This window comes from Mesoplodon mirus (genome assembly GCF_964341445.2).
Source record: "Mesoplodon mirus genome assembly, chromosome: X".
Classification (NCBI taxonomy): domain Eukaryota; kingdom Metazoa; phylum Chordata; class Mammalia; order Artiodactyla; family Ziphiidae; genus Mesoplodon; species Mesoplodon mirus.
The window spans coordinates 33059015-33083593 of record NC_138981.1 but is presented as its reverse complement, the minus strand read 5'-3'; the positions used below and the strand labels follow the sequence as shown (position 1 = coordinate 33083593).

At 35.9% G+C, this 24579-nt stretch overlaps 1 protein-coding gene across 1 annotated transcript in view; it reads left to right on the top strand.

The window, feature by feature from the left end:
- Nucleotides 1–10575, top strand: part of TMEM47 (transmembrane protein 47) — a 29656-nt gene extending 19081 nt beyond the window's left edge. Inside the window, exon 3 of the mRNA XM_082609529.1 lies at nt 7180–10575. Within this exon, the coding sequence (XP_082465655.1) occupies nt 7180–7358 (179 nt within the window). The 3' untranslated portion in view covers nt 7359–10575. The remainder of the gene's footprint in view (nt 1–7179) is intronic.
- Nucleotides 10576–24579: the final 14004 nt, after the last annotated feature.

Genomic DNA, 24579 nt, shown 5'->3' with positions numbered 1-24579 from the left:
TGATAGGGAAAAACAGGCATGAAAACAACTAGCTAACTGTAATTTGGTTTTTCTTAAACCATTTCTCTGTTGGCAATTTATGAAGCAGCAAGTTCCCTGTGACCACAAATCTAAGACCAAAACAGCTCAAAAAAGTAACAGTTGTAAAGATTATTTTTCATATATCCATATTTTCATTCATTTATTTAACAAATATATGTTGGGTGCGTATAGTATGCAACTACACTATCTTGGTGTTAGATAGTATACTCTTAAAGGGTTTTTACTAAAAGCTGATGATTAAGTCTTATAAGCACAGCCAAAGAAATTTTAAAGGTTTTCTTGTCTTCTCTTTTTCTCTGAGGTCCTTGATTTAGGGTGGGTTTGCTACCTGCTTCAATAATTGCTAGAAGATCTAAGAGCTAGCCATCGCTGCAACCCATCTAAAACATTGTCCTATGTTCCACAACTCTTCTACCTTCGGTCCTACAAATTTAGACTTCAGAATAAGATGTTATCTATAATGATACTGTTGATGATAATAATAATTAACTGAGCACCTACCATGTGTCATACTGCTAGACCTGTAGCACACTGCTATCTCTGCTATAACAGTCTTAAGATTAGGTATTTATTTTCCTCATATTATCAGTGAAGAAGCAGCCTCAGAAAGGTTAAGTAATTGTCTGATGTTGTCCCACTAGTAAGTTGCAGAGCCAGGGTTTCAATTCAGGGCAGCTATCTAATTTGAGAACCCAAGTGAGGTTTCACCAGTTATCTGTACTTGGGTACATATAACACATAGAAAAATAAAAGCCGAATCAGCCTTGAATTTTTTTTTTTTTTTTTTTTTGCGGTACGCGGTCCTCTCACTGTTGTGGCCTCTCCCATTGTGGAGCACAGGCTCCGGACGCGCAGGCTCAGCGGCCATGGCTCATGGACCGGGGCACGAACCTGTGTCCCCTGCATCGGCAGGCGGACTCCCAACCACTACGCCACCAGGGAAGCCCCAGCCTTGAATTTTTAATTCAGCTGCCAACTGTGTACTACAGTTGGAGTCCATCCTGTAACTCCAGTTACTCCATCTCTTGGGAGCAACACCTGAAGGATGGCAGCATCTCAAGGTGTCATAAAGACCATAAACTGATCAGTACAGCATGACTGAAACATAGCACATCATGAAAACTGTGCACATATCCAGTACAGTTGACTATAGCATGTTTTTTATTGTGTAACTGACAATGACAGATAATGCATGAGGAGATTCTGATACCTGACATCTAGTTCTCACTAAAGACTTGGTGAAATTAGAGGGGTTGCCTTTTTCTGGGTCCTTTTCTTTTATTGTATGGTTTTTCAGATCTTTTTATGCCCCACTGGGACTTAGGATGATTGTTTCCTTTTTTTCCCCCATGGCCTTTAAGACAAGTTGCAGAAAAATTTGAGTCTTTCATAATTCAGATTTTAAATGACAGAATCCCCACTAATTGTATTATTGAGGATGTTCCTTTCTGTTATATCTGCAGAAAGCCTCCTCTAAATGATTGTTTATGCAGAATGGGGATATTTTGGGAGGGGGTCCTGCACCTGCTTTCCATCTCTGATTAGAGGATTGTGTATTGCAGCCCTCCTCTCCATCCTGTCAGGCACAAGGAGATGGCTGGAGGTATTTCAAGTCTAGATTTTGACAGAAAAATCAGTGTCCAGCTTATATTTCAAACTAAAAAGGAGTTCTATTCACAGATCTTTATCCATATCAAACTACCCTTTGGTTAGAACAGTTTACAGTATCACCATCAAGAGTTCATTTCATATGTACTGCTTACTTTTATGTAGTTATAGATTAAATTAAAAAAGAGAGAAATTGATAGCTTCATGTTAACCTTTCATGGGCAAATGCTGTTTATTCTACAAATATTGTTTCCTTTATGTGAATTTGATATTTAGGGGACTTGGCTGGATAGTCCTATCAATTCTGTCTTTAAAATCTTCTAAGTCTGTAGCTTCTTTTTATACACCACCATTACTGAGTTAGTTGAGGATATAACTCTTCCTCAAGTGGAACATCTCAGTTCCCAAATTTGAACTGCCCCCTAATTTATTTTTCTGTGGTAACGTCTGAGTTAAACCGTCTATGTGACTCCTTCCTTTCCCTTTCCTGGAATCCAGTTACTCAGTTTTTCTTTTATAGTCGTTACTTTCCCTGACCTTTCCCACTGACGTTACCTTAGTCATCACTGTGCACAGGTATCCATGCACTGACTAACCTCCTAGGGGCCTGTCCTCCTCCAGTCTCCTCCCTTTTAGGCTGTCTTGCATACAAACACATGAGATGTAGTTCTGAAATACAAATCTGGTCTTGTCACTTGTTCCTTTGGTTTCCTCAGAGGCAGAATCTGAAGCAAGGAATCAAGTGCAAGTACTTAATCTGGGAGGTAAAAGAAGGGATATGGAAAGAAAGTGAGACAGGGAAGAGAAGGCAGCCAATAAAGAGCACATTATCAAACCAGTAGTCACTGTAAGCACCTGGAGCTTAATCTTCCTGGAAAAAATTTGGAAACCAGTGCAGAGCACACCCCTCAGAGTTACCTCACTGGAAGGACTAGGGAATTGGAGTATTTATAAACCAAATGCTGATAGTCATTGGTAAGGTCTGTTGGTGATGATGGGGAAACAGCAATGGTAATTTCCCAGAACACTGTACTTGCCTCGGAGTCAGGCAAAGTAGCTCTTGTGGCCAGAGGAAAAGTCAGGCAAAGAAGTGCAGGTGCTGACAATCAAAAGTCAGGCTGACATATACTGGAATTATGAGGATGAGAGTATATGGATAGGGTACAAACAGCATCTAAAACTCAAATAACCTCTGAAACGTCTCCCTATAGAAACCAGTCTGTATTTTTATGACATGCTAATAAGTCTTTTATAGTCTAAACCAAACATCTCCATGTGACTGTGCCCTTCATTCTACCCATGTGAATTTTCTATGGGCACAGCCTCTTATATCTCTAAGCTTTATGGAAATGGCTTCTTCTTCCTAGAAGTCTTTTCATGTTTCTCTTCTGACCGAGTACTGTCCATCCTTCAAGAACCAGTTCAAACAGTGCTTCATCTCTGAAGCCCTCCCTTCTTTCAGCAGGCAGAAGTGGTACTTGGAATATCATTAGAGTTCAATAAACATGATGAATGGATTATAAGTGAACATGCCTCTACTACTACTGTTGAACACATTTGTTTGTATCTGTGTGTCTGTCTCCACGATAGAGTGTGAAATATCAAAGGGCAAGGGCCATGTCCTATCTGTTTTACCTCTTTCACCTAGAATGCAGTGGGCATCCAATAAATGTTTGTTGAAATATTGAAATATCCCCATGTTAGAAAATATTGACTATTTGAATATTGAATATTTTGAATATTTCAATATTGAAAACATTGAAAAATATCCCCTTAAAGAAAACTAGAAATAACACAAGAACCTCTAAGTTCTTGTCATGTTTCTGTCTGCACAATTTCATGGCTGGTAGTTTTGTTGCCTCTTTTCCAAAAAGTAGGGAGGGGGAATAAAATGAATCTCAAATTCCCTTCAAATTCTAAAACGCTATACAACTTTACTTATGCCTCTGAGATAGAGCATAGAAAATACCACAGCCAATGCCTGTTATGTTTCATCAATTGGTGGTAAAGTAGAAACATAGTATGGTATTATTTTCTTGAGTTCTGGACTCTAGGTGTGTTTGTTAGTTTCCTTTGCAGCATCTGTGAAAGGCAAGGAGACATTTTAACCTGCATCTATATATTATATTAAATGAAGAAAATTATTTACAAATGCAGGATTTTTTTCTCAATATTGCTATTACATGCATTTTTCTCAGTGATTCCAAAGGGAGTAAAATAATTCAGAAGCATAAAGCGTTTTAGGGTCATTTTCATCTGGCAAACAACACAATAAAGTTCCATCTCTAAGAAAGCCGCTCAAGAGAGAGAAGGAAGCCAGTGGAGCCTAATGGAGTTGTATTTCTACTTTTCCCACTAGAGGGAAACTATATCATTATATTATACCATGAAGACCAAATATTTGCTAAATAAAACACATTGAAATGAATATTAAAAGCAGGCTAGGTGAACACCTCACTCCAGGAACTGGCTGATTCACAAAAGAAGCAGTATAATCCTTTTAGAATATAATTCAGATCAGTTTTTACTTCTCTGCTCACATTCCTCTTGCAGTTGCTCATCACATTTAGAATGAAATCCAGACCCCTGACCATGGTTCACAAGGCCATTCCTGAATGAGCCTCTGGCTGTCTTTTCTATCTCATCTCATGCTGTTCCCTTCCTTGCTCTCTGTACCGCTGTACTGCATCCACAGCATCCTTACTGATGTTCCACTGTACCCAGTGTGCTCCTGCATCAGTTTTGCACTGCCTGTGCCCTCTACCCAAGATTGCTCACTTCCCACTATACTGACCTGCACCCCTCACTTCATTTAGGTCTGTGCTTTAATGACTCCTCCCCAGAGAGGCCTTCTTCAGCTCTCATCTAAAAGAGCAGCCTGCATCTCTCTGTCTTGTTTTCTTGCTTTCTTGTATTTTCACGTCTCTTAGCAATACCTGCCGTATTCTGTATTTATTTACTGATAATGGTGCGCCTAGCCATGAGGGTAGCAACTTGTGTTACCAGTGCCTTAAACTGTGTCACTTTAGAAACATTCAAGTATTTGTTGAATGAGTAAATGAATTTTACTGTTTCTAATTCACATTCATACTTCAATCATATCCTGGCAGGATCAGTCATGATTTGACTAGTGACCAGAGTATAGAAACCAAAGGAGAAAAATGTCTTTTTTTCTTTTTAACTTACTTAGTAACTTTGGAATTTTTTTTTTCTGTAGTTCATGGTTGATAGTAATTGACTTCTTGTTAGTTTTAAGACATTTAACACATGAAAGCACCTTTTCCATCACAAAGGCACAGAGCCAGCCAGTTTTTAAATTAATACACATTTAGCACTTACTGGCTGGAAATAGAAGTGTGGATTATATAATATGCTGTTAATTGTTCTAACAATGACTTAAAACTTTTTCTGAGATTTTTAAACTATAAACAAGGTGTGATTTCTGTTTTGAATGTTGAGAGATTTTCCTGTTATATGGACCTACTTATCCATCCACTGTCAGTAGTAATGTGGAAGTATGGTAGGCTAGTGCTGGCCCAGAGCAGTGTTGAGCTACATGGCAAAAATGTTTGGAATTCTTATATCTGCTTCCAGAAAGGTCATTTCACCCCTAGTCTGAGCATTATCAAAAGTAATAATTCTGAGGAATCATGCCCCCTCATGAGTTTTCTGTAGTTCATCAGTCTTATGCCAGAGATAGATGACTGTTAATGTAGACTTTCTAGGAACATTAGTCATATTGGTATTAATGATATTTTACAGGTACTGAGAATAGATGAGAGTAGATTTTAAAGCACGAAATTCCAGTTTAATTAAACACACTATCCATCCTCTTGCTGTTTTCAAAAAATGTAATAAGCTGTATCATTTTTACTGTGTCAAAGTTTATTCTTGTCTCCTACACCTTAATTATTCACATTATTGTTGTTGCATTTTTGGAATTTATGGTATTTTTAAGATGAGTTAAATAATAATTATTTTAACCCAAAATTGACATTATATATCAGGGGTTGGTAAACTTTTTTTTATAAAAGGCCAGATAGTAAATTCTTCTGGCTTTGTGGGCCACATGGTTTCTGTTGCAGCTACTCAACTGTGCCATGGTAGTGTGAACCGTACATAACTGAATGAGCCTGGCTGTGTTCCAGTATAACTTTTTTTCAAAAACAAAAAGCAGGCCAGATTTGGTAGTTTGCCAATCCCTGTCACATATTACTATATCTCGGATTTTTCAGGGTGAAGATTGTCTCTTGAGGGTGGAAGCCATCATATAGTAGAGAACAAGGCAGATGCATCTCATAAATTCTCATTAAATTGATTTAAATAAAATAGAAGGGAATTCCCTGGTGGTCCAGTGGTTAGGACTCTGCTTCCACTGCAGGGGGCATGGGTTCAATCCCTGGTTGGGGATCCCACAAAACGTGCGGCGTGGCCAAAAAAAAAATAAAAAGAAATTATACAATAGTTGATCCAATAGAAAGTTATGATTTTGAATGGAAGACATCACCTCATATATAATCCAGTGTCTCCCATATAAAAATATCCACTGGATAAATACCGACTGCATTTTAGATATTTTTTTAAAAAGCACCTCCCCTTTCCTGATTAACTGGTTTCTTTTATTTTATTAAGTATCACTCATCACATTTCCCCTTTAGCCCTGCCTAAGAACTAAGATTTAACTAAGAAGTGAGAGCTAAGTTTTGTGCCCTATTGTGGTAGAAATCATTAACTTAGGTTTTCTAGTACGATTATCTCCCATGCCTTCATAGACTTAATTCTTTTTTGAAAGTAGGTGAGGAATAAATATATATTTATATCTGTTATATCTAATAAGGGTGTAAGTTGGTGTGGCTTCTTGACAAAGATGACTTTTGAACCTATTTTAAAAGATGAGAGGTATGGACTGGATGAAAAGAAAAGAATAAAAATAGTTTTTGATCAGAGTAAGGACATCAAGATAGGACTTGGAATATTGGGCTGAGTTAGATGATACTGAGAAGTGACAGCAACAAAAGCACATCTTGAATCGCAGGTACACCAGTTTCATCAGTACAGATGAATTCAAAGTCCCCAATTTCTCAAGAGTATAAATAAATAACAAGGGTTTTTAGCTGCTATTTGGGGTCACTATTCTTGGGAAGCTATTTACAGGTGTTGTATAGTGAAACAGTTTAGCTAAACTAGTACTACTTGCCATAATAGTGATAATTATCTATGTGTTTGTAAAGTGAGAACCATTACTTTGTATGCTCATATAAATTATATTACACTAATTATTTCATCAAATACTATTATAGTGATTTGCTAATTATTAATAGAGTAATTCTTACTGTACTGTGAAATAGTGTTAAACAGAAAAAGTTGTCAATATTTTAAAGTGTACCATCTAGAATAAGCAATGCTTCAAATTTTTTGGCTTTTTTGTTTATTTGATTAGAGTGTAATTCTCATACATATGTATATTTGTATATCATTTTATTTCCTGTAAATAACATTTTCCTAATTTTGATTTGCTTTTTTTTTTAGTTGTTTTACAGGTTTGCAGCCTGGTCCTTTACCCAATCAAGTTCATTGAAACTGTGAGCTTGAAAATTTACCATGAGTTCAATTGGGGTTATGGCTTGGCCTGGGGTGCAACTATATTTTCGTTTGGGGGTGCCATCCTTTATTGCCTGAACCCTAAGAACTACGAAGACTACTACTAGAACCAATAGTCTCAAATTAAAAAAAAAAATCAACCATCCAACAAAAGGATTACATCTGCATCTTTTCTAACTCACTATTTTCTAAAACACTTGTGGAGCATCAAGCAGTTTGCTCAGTTGATTTAATATCTTTTGCCTTTTGGCTGTCAACATCATAACCAGCTTTTACATCCATTTTAGGGACCTGCACAAATTAAGAGAGCTGATTAGACATAGGCAAATGCTGCAAACTTCCAATATGTTCATGTCACTTTTCTTGGCAAGCGAAGGGTCTATATGACAGCAACCATTGTGAGAAACTAGTTGGAATGAGAAATGCCTGAATCTCCTATTGCCTGCAGGGGAGCAGCTGGCATAAGCAACGTTTAGAAGCTCCTTTGTGCTGACAAGGATTCCACTGTTAGAGTCCTTATCGCCTGCTTATCCCACCCAGTGACTACATTGGCCGTTGGTTATTTGCTTGAGTGAACTCTTGAAAAGTGAACTTCCCTTGAGCATCTAATGGGGGTTCTGAATGTAACTGGTTAATGATACATATTCCACCTTCAAGAATACTTGTTTTAAAGGGAGGTTATGCTTTGACAATCAGCATCTCCCTGGGAAGGAAGTCAAGACTTGGAGACATGTGCTTTTCAATATGTGATTAGAAATTTTGCCTCAGCCGTATCTAGAATGAGGAAAAACTGAGTTTCTACTTTCCTTGGGGCAACTAGAAAGAAATATGCATGAGTTGCTTTTGTCCTAAGTACCCTTTAAATCACTTACCAAACATTACAGCAAACAGTTGTGCATATGTAACAAGCTTAAATATTTTTATAGAAGGTGAACCATTAGTATTAAATGGTAATAAGTTGTTCCCTAGCCCTACACATGCATTTGCCTTTTGCACATAAAATAAATGTTTGCTCTAGTGAAGTGATTTGAACACTAACCTTGTACACATTTTTAAGAGGCTTAGATTGGTATTCACACTTATTTACCATACAAAAGTGCATATACCCTAAAGCTTTTGCTTTATGTTCTCTACTGTTTCACTGGAAAGTGTTAATAGAATTGTATAAGAAGAAAAACTGAAATGGTGTTAATCTGAAAATTAATGATTCTTCTGTAAGCCCTGTAGTTCAAAAGAGAGTAGCAATTAGGATGATCATTTTGTTTAAAATTCATTAAAATAGAAGGCTGCTTTTTTTCCAAGTATTTTAAATGTCTTCAGTAAAAAATAAAGGAATAGTGATAGATTTATATAAGTGTCTAAATGTCAGTAGAGGAGTAGAATTCATCTGGTTATCACCTGGTCCTCTGAAGTTAACTAATGGGCTAACTGATTTGTGCACACAATTATGATGGATTTATGGTAAGGGAATCATTTATTGACTGGTCAAATGGAAGGAAATATCAATAATAGGGAATAAGCTTGCAACGAGTCTTACACTGCAAACTTGTGTTAATCCTGTTTAATATACAAATTTGGTTAGTTTAATTGTAAACATATTTTTATATCAAATATACAGTTCTAATATAAAAATTATAAATAATTATTTTTGTTAACAAAGACACTATTTGGCCCTCTTGCAGAAAGAAGCATTGGAGAAATCATTTAAAATGTACCTGTGTTCTGTTATATTGCAAAATCTGTTAAGAGCAGGACCACATCAATAGTATTTAATAATTTGCTTTACCTCCCAAAGCAGAGTTCTGCTTTCAGCTTGTCTTAAGAACTGTTGCCAAAACAACAGGAAAAAAACAAAACTATTTTATTATTCAAAGGCTTAAAAAAAACCCTCTTATCTTGTGACTTTTCTATGGAATCATAAAGTAAATTTGAAGAACCAGGCTTATTCTTATTTTAGCAATGACAGACAAAAATGATTAAATGCATCCTAGAGAGAAACCTTTATAAAAGTATATAATTCTGTATAGAATCATAAGAAACTATGAATGGAAATTTTCCAGAAAGATATTACTATTATAGAATCTTTTGAAGCAATTTTCTTGAGAAATAGTAAAATCTGGGCCAGACTATCTTGCAGTTAATTGCATATTATCAGAGCAGTATGAGAAATAACGGTATTTGTTGGAAAGGGATTTCAGCTACTAAACACTCTTTACTGGGAGAGAATCTCTTTATTCCTGAATAATGGAAGAACAGTACTTTGGTGCTGGCATCAATGAGGCACTTTTCTTAGTCCTAGTAGAGGATGCAGTGTGCTGTTAGACCAATATCATATCTTGAGTCTTACAAAGTTTTCATTCTCTGTCAATATGAAAAGCTGGAAAGTGACAGAATATAGTATAGGCTAAGGCACACATATTTGCAGTTTACTGAGAAGTAGATTTCTTATATAACTTTTTCCCCCTCCCAGTGAAGAGCCCTATGCTATATTTCTACCATCACTAATATTTGAAAGTGTTTCATTACTAACAAGTTCAATATAACATGAAAGTTGTCATTGCTCATCCAAAATACTGTTTTGTCTATCAGAATCAACACAAGTGAATTTTTCACCCACAATAACATTATGTCTTTGCAGCTTTAGGTTTGTTTAATGTTTTCTTACAAGCCAAACTATTAACTACAATCCCATTGTTTATCTTAGAGAGAGAGAGAGATATACATACATATATATAGCATAAAGTACTCAGCAGGGCTAGTTATTTGGATTTCTTGCACAACAATTTAGCTTTTTGTAAGTTCAACATGTAAATTTTAAAGACATAAATATAGAGAGACCTATGTGTTTGAAATATAAATGATATATATGGATTAGCATGTACCTGTATATTATTAAACATGCAATGAACTGACTGGTAAGTGACGTCTAATTGTATGGCTAGCAATGTAATTTATTCAGACTGTATTTTTGTACAGAGCAGCGCACACTAACCTATGCCTCTGTGTCCTCTTTAATGCCTAAAACTGTGCCTAGAAATTTCATCTGTCTTAAAAAATAAAATATACTCCACGCTGTTTATGCTATTAGTTTCTCTACTGCTGTTATATATTTATTATTTTAAAATATATGACATGTTTAATACTTAAATATGAATTTATGCTATTCTGGTTATTTTTTTTTTAACAGTCCTCTGGGGGGAACCTGTTTCTCACTCCAGTGGTTTTGAGTTTGCAGTTTCACGATCAGTTCTTAATTTCATGATTTTTGTAGCTGACATGAAGTTATCTATGTGGAAAAAATAAAAATAAAAGTGGCTTCACTGATGTGGTTTGACTTTGTGTCTTCTCTACTGTGTGGACTCTTTAACAGGTTTCTAAATTAAATGTCTTCAGTTCATTTTCTCTTCTATAAAGTATATGTTATTTAGAAAACATAGCTTGATATGACATGTTCATTTTGTGTAAAAAATTTTTAAACTATATTTTGTTTCAAATTATCTCCCAAATCCTTTCTATCTTCTGCAGCTGAGTTATATGAACAATAAAAGAAAGAATATTAAGTGTCTTTTTAAACTTTCTATCTTAAAAGGCATAGACAGGAGATATAGTGTAGGCTCTCCTTTTTCCTATTGTCTAATCACCCAAGTAGAAAGAGGAGTAGTGAAGGGTTTGATACTCTATTTTGCTTTTTGTTTAGTTTTCAGTAGTTGCAAGGTATGTTAAAGCAGGCTTTCCTGCATTATTTCTATTTTTTAATTACACACTAAATTTTCAATGTGCATATGTGTATGTGTAGAAATTCATAAAGTCCAAATTTCCCATCACCCTTTGTGTATTAGATAAATGTTAAGTATACTTGGAAAGAAATTTATATTAGAGCAAAAAATTCACTTGTATGATTGTCAGAAAATTTTCTGGAAGGTAGAAATAGAGCCATATATAATTGAGCAAATTTTCTTGTGTTGATAAAATCAGTTTGAATATAAAATATATATTTTTTGCCATGCCTTTCATTTCTCATGAACGCTCAAATCTTGACAGGTTCACAGTATATTTTTCTGCTGAAAAAATATTGTAAATCATTCATAAATCTATGAGGTATTTAATATCCGATGTTCAAAAGTATGCACATTTAAGTTATGAATTCTAACATTTTCACAAATTTTCTATCGTAGAAATTTTCCTTTTCAATGACCTTATTCTAATTCGATGGAGCAGCATCATTCATTTGATGTATTATATTTTCAGTATAAGGTACTTTCATTTTCATACAGAATTCTCATGGGCAAAACACCTTTACAGTCATGTCCTGCCTGGTAATTATCCATGACCCAGTTTCTCTGAATTTGGAAGACATGGAGAGATAACTTCACTAGGATTAGACAAGGGAAAATCCGTTGCCTTCAGAGATTTCATTGTGAACAGGAAACAGGAAAACAATTTTAATTTGCTTTGCCATAGTGGCTATATAGTCAGTTTGTGGTTTGTTTTATTAAGTCAGGCCCATGCTTTGTCAACACAATGTTCCATTTTGGTGGTCTTTAAGTCATTTTTGTTAGAAAATTAACTGATAGCGAAATTATTTTGTATTCTGTAGAATAATCCACTGAATACCTGGATTTTTAATTTATTGGTCAAATTTTCATGTTATGACCTTCTGTTAATAGCTTTTCAGAAGTGCAACCTTAAATGAGATAAGATTAAAGGAGCAAATAGAAATGAGAATTAAGCGCTTAGTATTTTCACAGGAAGCACTAATTTATTTGAGTAATTTAACTTGAATAACTTCTGTGTCAAGTATTGGGAACACAATGTCATAGATACTTAATGTCAAAGTTAAAATCAGACTAAGTAACAAAACTCTATGAAATAAAATGCCAACAATTTTTCTGATATAAGGCAGGTTTGCAGACTGGGAAGTCCTCACATTTTTAAGAACTACTAGATGTTGCCATGAGCAGAGGGTCCATATATCCATACTTGGAAAATCTGTTTTCAAAGACTCCCCAGCTAGGTGACTCACACATTTATATTCCAGCCGTAAGTCTAATGGTTCCAAAGTATAACTAAGAGAACAGGAGCTGAACTGTTCAAGTGGGAAGGATAATATGTGGTGTTTGTAAGCCAAGATTAACAGCATACAAAGAATGGTGTTCTTTGTAAAACTAAAGCTGTGTTGAGTGGTTCACCAGAGAAACTCAGTTTTGGCAAGCAATTATTTCCAAGTTGAATGACTTCATAGAAATAATGATTATAAAAGAAGCTTGGAACAAATACTGGAAAATCATGTCATCAAACCAGCAAAAACCTTGAATACTTCAATTTCTGCGTGTGACGTGGATTAATGAAGAAAATAGTATCTAAACTATATACATAATTTATATACTAATTTTGGCATGGGTGAGGATGTTCTGTGTGACCAGAAGGCATTTCTTATACACAGAAGAGAGACAGGCATAGACTTGAACTTCAAACACTGCATATACATGATGGTACTGAAGACGGCCCCTTGGTTGCTTTGAATTTATCATCAGAAAGGTAAAATAAGAAATTAATATCATACAACCTATTTAGTTTTTTGATAAAAATGTAGTTCACGAGGAAGAGTTCAAAGAAATTGTTTTAAAACTGAACAGAAGACATTTCTCTTAAGATTATTAAGGAAGGATAAGCTGGGACAAAGTGAGAGAGTGGCATGGACATATATACACTACCAAATATAAAACAGATAGGTAGTGGGAAGCAGCCGCACAGCACAGGGAGATCAGCTCGGTGCTTTGCGTCTACCTAGAGGGGTGGGACAGGGAGGGTGGGAGGGAGACGCAAGAGGGAGGAGATATGGGGGTATATGTATACGTATAGCTGATTCACTTTGTTATACAGCAGAAACTAACACACCATTGTAAAGCAATTATACTCCCATAAAGATGTTAAAAAAAAACCCAACAACGACAACAACAACAACAAAAGATGATTATGAATGAGGAATTAAATTATTAAGGGTTAAATGGAGGAGAAACACTGCTTCGCTGGCCTCTGATACTGTGTGTTAACTGAAAATACAGATAATGCTATCATGCTTGGCAGCCTCTCTGTGGGAAACTTGTGGATCAAAGCATTTTTGGAGAGTAAGTTCCTCTTTGTGGCCATTTCACTGCTCAGTGGTAATGTGGCAATTCCTGACATCAAGAACAAGTTTTACCATTTTTAACTTTTAGGTGATTATTCTTCTTAAACATTATCTAGCCATTATGGTTGTGTCATTTATTTGAGCCATGGTGTGTCTGAAAGAAGCAAAAAAACATTTAACACTAATGATCATGAAAAGTATGTTTTTAAAAAAATTTACTGAAGTATAGTTGATTTATAATGTGTTAATTTCTACTGTACAGCAAAGTGATTCAGTTATACATATATACATTCTTTTTCATATTCTTTTCCATTATGGCTTATCACAGGATATTGAATGTAGTTCCCTGTGCTATACAGTAGGAATGAAAAGTATGTTTCTGATTCAACTCCAAGCTATGGGTGCTGTTCACTGTTGGAACAAATTTGGCATAAATTTGATGTAATACAGAAATCCATATGGAGGCATAATGTTTCATATAAAATTTCCAGTTATATTTTCTGAAGACCTTGATATTTTTAAATGCTTCTTAATGAAGCAGAATTCTGGAAAATCCATTCTTGGAATATTTTTTTGCAAACCTCAATATTTAGCACATCTTTCCAGACAACTTTAAAGACATGGAATGCTCTGAGTTTCTTTCCCTCATTCTTTTCAGGCATGGATAAAATTATTTTTCCCCATTTGTATCAGAAAGTCAATAAATATTAGGACATATTTGGGCAGGTATTTGAACTTTATGAAGTTCAAATATGAGCCTAAACACAGCAACCTCCTCCTGCTGCTGCTGATTGCATGACATGTTTGAATCACAAATGCTCTAAAAGTTGAGGCAACAATTAAGACTTTTTATGCCCATTCAAATCAAAAGCACTGTTTGACTTCAGTTAGGCTTGTTGGACTATTGTGCTCTCTGGATGGGGAAAATACATGTGACATGCTCTTTTCCTAAAGTTAGGCTCGTATTGATTTACGAGTATAAATAAGTACAAATTTTGTGCATTTTTATATTTAGAATGGTTTGCATATATGTTTTTGATTTTGGAACCAGAGCATTTTTAGAATTATTTACAATCTATGGAATACAAAGTTAAAGTGAGCATAAAGATTGGAGAAAAATATATACAGGACAAGGAGATCTAACAGTTGGATCTTCCAAGTTTTATCATTTAGTCATAACTATGTGGTATAAGACTGTGCAGTTATGAGAGTAGAAACCTGACAGGTTGATGTAATTGATTAGCTTTGGAGTCTAGGCTTCACCCATAATGATTTTTCTGAGAACAATAGAGGACTTGGCAGGCAGCCATATTTGCACCACATGACCCTGCACCCCTGGTCAGAGGTGATTACATACAGCAGAGATGGTTCCTGCCTTAAGCTAGTCCCCTCTGTTTCTCTTGCCCATTGATTTGGAATTGGTCTCTGCATGTAGCTAGTAATAAAATGCATAAACTATGGAGTTTTGGGGTATGTGCAGGGAGGCAAAGAAAAACTGCAGAGAATAAAGGAATGAAATAGATATGCAGAGAGAAGCAGTCAAGAGGGACCCTGTAAGACGCAGAGAGAATAACAGTGGGTGGTCCCAGTTCTTAGTAAGGTCAAGCTGCCTTGTGTTCCCTGAAATACTGTGTCCTTCCAATAATTTCCTGTTTTGATTAAACTAGTTTTAGTTGGAGCCAATAGAACCTTTTGTTAGACAAAGCACCCTTTGTTAGAGGATTCAATATTCAGGTTGTGCTAAATCTCCAAAAAAGAATTGGGAAGTACATGAAGATTTCTTGACATACTTCCTATCCCACCCCAGCGTGCCTAACACTCTTATTTCCCCATCAGAATTGCTCCCAGTTCTCTCATTCACAGTAAAATATAACAAAGTGAAAATATTTTAGTGTAAACACTCCCTTCTGTGTGTATATTTTTCCCAGGATCAAAGTCATATGCTAAGGGGGAAAGATCAATAATTATCAGATGGCATGAAAACTGTTCTGGAATCTCTGAAGCCACTCATGGTAATTTCTCCCCCATCTTACATCACAAATGCACTGGCAATCTACCTTAGCCCATAAGAGCTGTCGTGCTGCACAACTCCAGAGAGCACCATTCACATGCATTCTCCAAGAATGCTGGTCCTGTTGATTTTGCCTGTTTCTTTGCACTTACGGCTTCTCTTGAGCATTTCAGAGTAATATCTCACACACACAATACTATCAACCAAGGTTTCTATTGCCTCCACTCTGGTGCTTTTTTGGCTCAGGTGAATCAGGACCAATTAGAATCAAGCATGCTGGAGAGTACGCATTAATTGTATTTGGTAAAAGAGTCTACTCATCCAACTCTTCTGGAGACCTGATCTGTATGGCTGCTTAAGCAAGTCAACCTAACAGTTCCAGTTATTTTTGGATCATCCTTTGGCTAAGATGGTGGCTCCACACATGAAAAAGCAGTTATACACAAGCACAGACAACTGAGCCCAAGGTCAAGGACTTAATCTCCTCCACATTTGTGTTCCAACTCAACCTAGGATTAAACAAGAGATGGGAAGAAACCCTACCTCCTGCTTCTTGCTATTGTATCCTCCTAAAAGCAAATGTGTGTGTGTGCGTGCGTGTGTGTGTGCGTGTGTTTTAAGAAAAGATCATTACTTGTTCATGAAAATTCACTGATGTAATATGTATTTCAATATCAGATGCACTGTGACAGATAAATACCTTCAAAAAGAGGATTATTCTTTCTTGTGATGAGACCAAAATATTTAGGTGTTTAAATAATATGCTAGCATGATTTTTTTTTAGTTCTTAGAGCAAAGTGTTATAGGCAGTCAAATTATCTGTCATCTCCACAGCTTTCATCCAGGGGCTAAGTCATCCACTTTCAGAGTTTTTTTTTTTTTTTTTTTTCCTCTTTAATTTCAAAACAAAGTTCTATTGATTGATGTGGATTTTAGCTTTCACATTTTTCTGTGATTCTGTATGACAGCAGGTGGCCTCGAGCCCTTGAGACAAACTGATTCATCACCAGAAGCATCCACTGGTATAACACAGGATCCTTGCTTTTTGTGAACAATACCTTCAAATTGTCCAGAGAAGCCACATGCACACAGAACATAAAACAAAAGAGTGGTTCTGACAACTGGTACTACTGAAAGAAAGGTCACTTAAGACTTAATTGATAGAACACTCCAGAGATATGGTGTGATTTCTGGGCCATTTGAGTTGTTTTAGTATTTGATATCACTAAATATTCTGCATCATTATTTTCTCACTTGTTTAAATTTCTCAGGCCTTTAAAGACCCTTAAACACATTTAACAAAAAGTCCAGTCCTTTAGCACATTCTTTTTTCCTGTGGCCTGAGCAGCAAAAGCCATTTGTTTTTGAAATACCAGGCAACTGTCACATATCCTGGGTCAAGGGAAAGTGCATGCCTTGTTATTTCCATTCTTATTTGGATCTAACAATGCAAGGCAAAATAATTTTGCATTCCTGACTCCTTCATCAGGAAAATGACATAAGAATCCGCAGAACAAACATAGCATGAGGCATTTAGGAGTGCTGTATTTTACACACTATATTTAAATGCTGCAGGAATAAGAATAGAGTCTTAAAAATACATCCGGTCAGGACTCGCTTCCTCCTTTCTCCATTCTTTAAATGCAAACGCATGCATATTGACAGCTCTCAGAAAAATAGCCCTAATGAGAATTTCTCCCTTTCCCTAGGGGTGCCCTCTGCCACGATCTATTTATGGAATAATAGCGGGCTCCCTACTTCATTCTCACATTGTACGTTTAAAAGAGCAATTTCCATTTTTGAAGTATTGCTAAAAGGAAAGAAGTCATCTTTTATCACAGTCAGGAAAGGTCGGCAAGTCAGTAATCCTCCATTCACTTACTGACAGAAATATCCTCTTTCCTTCCACAGCAGACCAGAAAAGTGATTTACCTGAGATTGGCATTAATACATAAAATGTCCAGTGCACCTAGCTATGCCTGGGCAATCCCTTACATGGTCCAGAGGCAAAGTTCTTTTATTACCTGCTAAGGCTGTGAATTGAATCTGTTGGAGCAAGTATTGTAGATAGGAGTCCCAATCCCCTCCCAAGCACTCTTCCATAATATCTAATATTGACAAAGCTGAAATATTTTCATAATGAAGACCAACAAAGAAGCTTTCTTTGATTCTGTGCCCAGATGTTTACTTTTACTTTGCATTCAGGTGCACACAGACACACACACATACACACACAGACACATGGACACAGACACACACACACCCCCTATTTATGGAAGTTTTGTTGTTTCTTGCTAACCTCATGTTGTTTTTCAGCCCTCCAAACTAAGTTTTATTGCATCTTTAATATGGGCCCAATAACGTACAAGGCAATGGGACATTACTAAAGGTATAATTTGAGACTTCATGGGTCTTATAATTCAAGTAGGGAACACAAAGTGTGCACATAGAAACAATAATTCTGCCTCACATGGTGATATGATTTACAGTTCTCAAAGTAAGTTCATTAATTTTAATTGCAACCTAATATTTTACTAACAATATAGAGTATGTAGCAAGATTTTGACCAAAATTAAAATGTGGTTAAACAGAATGATACATGGAAGAATCAGTCTGGGTTTTTCTGTGCACTTGTAGACTATATTTTCTTTTGGAAAAAAAGAAAATCTCTACCTGTATAATCTAAGATACCAGGGATTGTAAGAATTTATGTACTTTAATAAGAAAGGAAAAAACACAACCAAGTTTGGGTGGAGGCATGGTCTAACAGGAGTCCTTTGAATAAAACTGGGTCACTAAAGGCTATATTAGTTTCAGCTTAAAACTAGGCTACTCAATACAGTGGCCACAGAGAAAAGAACAGCAAGGGAAGCTTAACATCTCAATCTTGGCACTGGGTGGAGAATTTGAACAACTAGTTGGTATTCATGCAAGTTTGAGGTCTGAATTCACAATTCCAGTGTGGTCCAAAAAACTTTGGGCAGAGAATTTAATTTAAAATGGTCTCAGGTGGGTAGTGCCGGAAGTTGGCTGGCAAAAGTAAGTGAAAATTCTCTCTGGAAGACCTTAACTTTGATCCAGGCTGACAAAGATTGAGGATGCAGTTGATTATAAGATGGACTTGATTTCATAGGTGTGAAAAAATATGTTTTAGGATTAAGGAAATATGGTTATTACTTATTTGTAAGTGATTAAAAGACTTTCACTTCAGAATTAGCTCTTAGTTATGATTAAAATATCTGAGATTTAAGAAGAGTTACTTGTCATATGTCACAGTCATTATTTTTCAGTTTCTTTAATTTTTGGAGATATCTATATATCTTCTGAAATATGTTTCCAGCCTAGCAATTCCAGGCTAATACGTCACTTATTTACAAAATAATAATGGTCACAAATATTAGAGAAGACTTTAAGCAGTTTATTTGAAAGATTTGCTCTATAAAAAAGCACCCATTAAAAAAAGTATGATGCTTAACGGCAACTTAGGCTAAAGGAATGGAGATGAACCAGAAGATGATCTTATAGGGGTGCTTCCAAACATGACATTCTAATTATAATTGCTTGTTTGTTTGCTTAATCTTTTTTATTGTCAAATAAAACACACACAAAAAATGTACAAATACGTATGTAGAGCTCAGTAATTTATCACGGAGAGAACAACCATATAATCATAACCAAGATCAAAAAACAGAATTGCCAGCATTTCAGAGATCTTTCATGCTCCTCTCATCACTGTCCCCTGAGTTCCTCCACCCTAGAGACAATCATTTCTTGTGCCCTTTTTTTAAAAGTAGCTTGACCACCTAATGACTCATTCCTATATAGTTTTATTTAGTCTGATTTTTGAACTCAGGAAAGTGAACTTATGCAGTATTTGCTTTGTTTCTGTCTTATTTTGCTCAACACTGTGTTCTTGATATTTGTTCAAATTGTTGCATAAAAGCTGTACTTTGGGGCTTCCCTGGTGGCGCAGTGGTTGAGAGTCCGCCTGCCGATGCAGGGGACACGCGTTCGTGCCCCGGTCCAGGAAGATCCCACATGCGGCAGAGCGGTTGGGCCTGTAAGCCATGGCTGCTGGGCCTGCGTGTCCAGAGCCTGTGCTCCACAACAGGAGAGGCCACAACAGTGAGAGGTCCGCATACCGCAAAAAAAAAAAAAAAAAAAAAAAAAAGCTGTACTTTGTTCAACTCATTGCTGTATAATATTCCATTATATGAAGATGCCACAATTTATTTATCCATTATACATAAATGGATATATAGCTGGACATATAGTTTGCTCTCAGTTTGGACTATTACAAATATTTTGGTATGATTATTCTTGTACAGGCCTCTTGATAAAACTGTGCACACAATTCTGTTGTGTATTTATAACTTGGAACATAATTGATGGGTTATAGGGAATTCACATGTTCAACTTAATAAGTACTTCCAAGCAGTTTTCCAAAGCAGTGGTATCAATTTCCATGCCCAGCTGCCATGTAACAGAGTGCCAATTTTTTTTTTCAGATTTTTTTTTAGTCATCTGGCCTGTAGAAAACTTCTTCAATGACTTCTAAGAATACATAAAAATTTGCAAATAGCATTGTAGGATTATGGTGTCAGGATTCAAAACTATTGACAGGCTAGGACAATGAAGCAGTGACAATAAGGTAAAATTGAGCAGGAACTATACAAAGCTACATCTTCTGAGCAAGCACAATATAAAGAGACTAAGTATTACAGAATTTTACATGAAAAAGATGGTGGGATCTTATGAAGGTGTAGTTGTCAGGAAAAAATAAGTGCTCTCCAAATCTACATCAAGCGCAATCAGTTTTCTCTTAGCAGAATTGTGTATGTCCTAACAAGGAGTCATCATTTTTCTCCCTAGATGTTTGTTAGTTAATGAATAAGTGAATAAATGAACGACTGAATGGTTTGTTTTCAAAGCTGAATACTAGAGAAAGTAGAGACACTCAAGAGCAAAACTCTTCTGAGTGTCCTTTCTCTTTTCCCTCTAAATTTCCTTTTTATTCAAAGAAGGACCAAGAAAATTAGATGATAATCATCAAAGGAGAAGCAAATGATTAAAATAAGAGCCAGTTAAATCAAACCTAGGATTTGGGGGAGATATTTATGAAACAATGGGTTTTGTATAAATCATTTAAGTCTTAGTTATGCTTTCCAAAGCAGAACTCTTTTCCTATTCTGTTTAATCCATTTCTTTGGGGTTTCTTTTTATTTTTCTTCTCTTTTCTTCTATTAAGTTCATTTTTTCTTTCTCTTTTTTAAAAAGTGTCATCTCTGTGTTTTATAAAAAGAGGAATACTGCAGACAAAAGCCTTCCAAATCAAGAAGTCCCTCTTCGGGTCATGCCTTACTCAGCTTAGGTTGCACACTTCTATGCAGAGCCCTGTTTCCCTTCAATTCTCCCCATTTTTTTTTTTTTTTTTTTTTTTTTTTTTTTTTTTTGCGGTACGCGGGCCTCTCACTGCTGTGGCCTCTCCCGTTGCGGAGCACAGGCTCCGGACGCGCAGGCTCAGCGGCCATGGCTCACGGGCCCAGCCGCTCCGTGGCACGTGGGATCTTCCTGGACCGGGGCACGAACCCGTGTCCCCTGCATCAGCAGGCGAACTCTCAACCACTGAGCCACCAGGGAAGCCCTCTCCCCATTATTCATTTCACCCAGTGCAGCATCTAGTTTTATTTTATTTTTGAAGAAAATAATAACTTTGGGGGGTTCAATATATGTAAAAATGAAAAATTAATGGAATTTTTAAAATTCATGCCCATAGAAGATATTCCACGTAAATAAAGTCACACCTCATGAACTTAATGCCCATCAACATCTCCAGACTTTTCTTCTTTATGTTTATTCCAATTTCTAGGCATAATCATCTTCTGGTTTTGCACCATTTACACTTGCATGCGTCCTCGAAGCTGAGGAATAAATGCCCTGTTTCATTGCTATTTCCCTAGGTTTTTTGGTTCAGTGGTCTGATGTGTATAACGCTTCATAAAATTAAGAAATATCTTATTAATGCCTTCATTTCCCCTTCAGATTTTTTTGTCTGTGTGATCTATGCTACAGATTACATTTACTGTAAACTTAATCTATTATTAATGACACTTACCACGAAAACGGTGGCTTTATTTTTCTGTTTACTTGGTAGTTGCCTAGCAAATAGCAGAGGTCTATCACTGATTCAGAAAAAAGGTGGCATGTTAAATTTCACCATTTATCAGTTTTTCCTATGTAACTGGCATATCAAAGAACAGTGCATTTTAAATCAGCTAGTGCTTGCCTGGGGTTTTTAAATTTTATTTATGAGACAAAGAAAAACTTAGCTGGAATTTTACAGCATCTTTTGCAGTTTCATAATAATGACTTATATTTTTAGTGTGCTTTAACACTGACAAAGCACTTTCAAAAAATAATCTCATTTCATCTTTACAAGAACAAAGCTGTTCTGTGTACTGGTTGGAATATGTCCTCTGGAGTGAGGCTCCCTAATTTCAAGCCCTTCTTCTGTCATTTACTGTCTGTTAATATGACCCAAGACAGTTTACTGAACTTTTCTCTGGGTCACAGTGTCTTCTTTTGTTCAGTGAGATGATAATAGTGCCTATAGATGTGTTGTGTGAATGAAATGAGATCATCGTTTGTATCTGTTAGTTATTGCCACAGTAATATGTGCACTGATATAAATCCTCAGTGGTATACAAGTGTAAGTTTATAGCTGAAGGTTGGCTAGAGTTTGGTTATGCTAATCATACCTGGCCTCCTGAGCAAGTCTGGGAGTTGGCTGCATGTCAGTTGATCTAGGATAGTCTAGACTAGAATAACTGGGTGACCTTGACTCTGTTCTAGATGTGTCTCATTCTCCAGGAGTCTGTCCTGGACATGTTCTCATGGCATAAGAGGGAAGCCCTGTTGCTAAAGTTAATTGCAAGCCTCTGTTTGCTCACCCATGCTGACATCCCACTGGCAAAATAAGTAAAGTTGTTGGACCCAGACTCAAGAGACAGGGAAGGTCAGCCCACTCGTGATGGGAGGACACTAAAGATGTATATTACAAAGGGCACAAATACAGGGAAGGGTAAAAAATTGAAGCCATCATTATAATCTACTATAACATGTAAAATATAGCAAAGAGCATATAAGACAGAGGATTCAGTAAATGTGAAGCTATTAATATTAAGTTGATCTAAATGCAATTATCATTTTTGTAGATAAAAATGATCAATATCAGCAATTTTATATGATTCAACCTCAAATTATTATTACAATATCCTGTAAAAGGGAATTATCATCTATAATTTTCAGTGGAAGAAACTGAAGCCTAATTAATTTTCAAAGTTAATCAGCTAGTAAATTTTAGCTTTTTATTTCAATGTAGTCTTCTGAATTTAGTTGTCTTCTTTTATATTACAGCTGCATTTTGAGATGCTTGGTGATAGATAAATAATTCTGTGACATGACTTTAAATACAACACAGAGACATAATTTCCCAACTCTTTATCCTCATAAACCTCATGCACTGCCAATGAGTACTGATATCTGAAACACCTGGTCTTCTGCCAACAATAACCCCGTAGCATTCCATCTCCTGGTTACTAACTCCTAGAAATAGAAATGAAGCTGGTAGTAGCTAAATGCTATATTAGTACTCTCAGAAAAGCCATCTCAAAAGCACTTTAGAATTTCTGAGTTATAGCAAAATACATTATTTCATGCTCATCTTGCTTGTATTTTCCTAAACACAGTGGCCATGGTATTTTTTCACATATATTTTATATTTATATATCATTATATTTGAGCCAGTTAAACAGATATATTATGTACAAATATACATTTGGATTATTTTTACATATGTGCCTATTACATATTTAACACTAAACTGTGCATCACAGTGTTTCTAGAGATGTTCCATGTATTGTCTTTCAGATGGCCTCTACTCAATCTATTGACTAGATTAGTAAATAGCCATATGGTTACAATACAACTGATTTCCCTATGTGTGTTCAGATGAGTCAGTTAAATGAACATCGAAATGAAATTTTTTCTCCAATTACAAATAATGTTCATATAGCTCAGAAGGTGAGAATATTTATAAAGAGCAATAAACTATTGAAGCTGCTCATTATCATATATTGCTGCTAAATTAAGTCTCCTTACCTGTTAGCTAGTATCTTATTTACAGTAAACCCAATTTCATCCCCCCTACCTATTTCCACTAAGGTCAGGAGTATCAAAGGACTCTTTGTTCTCTGAAAAACTGATCTTTTTGAGACTGCAGAACTCTGTTACTTAATGCTTTTGAAATTGAATGATTGCATTTTGTTGGTGCTGTCAAATCAGGAAGGACATACGTTTATCAGTAATGCAAAAAGCCATAGCACCTTATCAACACCAGCAACACCCTAAGGACTAGCATTTCTTAAGCATCCTGTTTCTGCTCTGAACCTGAAAGCTGTGTGTACATGGAACACTTGCCATATGCCATCTAAAGGAAGTGTGAGGAGAAGGGGACATGACACCACAGAGTCCAGATTTGATTCCTATTTCTGTCATGTACTAGTTGGATGACTTTGGGGAAGATATTTAAGTTCAGTGTCCTTGTCTTTAATATTTGTATAAGCCCTAACACACTATTACTTGTCATCAAATAAGATCTGTGTACACTGAAACTCCTCAGAGTTGTTGCTCAAGCTCTGATTTGTAGAAAGAATCCAGAGAACCATCTGAGAGATATCTGCTTATACATCTAGTGAAACAAAAAATGAAAAATAGCCCACACAGCCTCTAAAGCTGAGGAAGTTACCAATCACATCTCCCAATTATAGTACTTTATTTTAGGGTTTTCCTTTTTTTGCATATTATAATTGCCACAGACTATTTTGAGTCGAGAGTATAGACCTCATTAGTTTTCAAACTGTTTTTTGCTGTGATAAAGTAAGAAATTCATTTTAATTTTAGCTTATTATACACATGCTACACACATACACACACACCTGAAAGAAAAGTTTCGTGAACTGTTGTTACCTCTTTTGCTGTCTAATATTTTCTACTCTGCTTTGTTCTATTGTAATTTTTTTTAAAGTTTGATCAGTATCCCAGCAATAATGTGTCACAACATACGTTTTAAAATACTTTGAAGTAAAACAGATCTGAATTTAAATCCCAAATCATCTACTTACTAGCA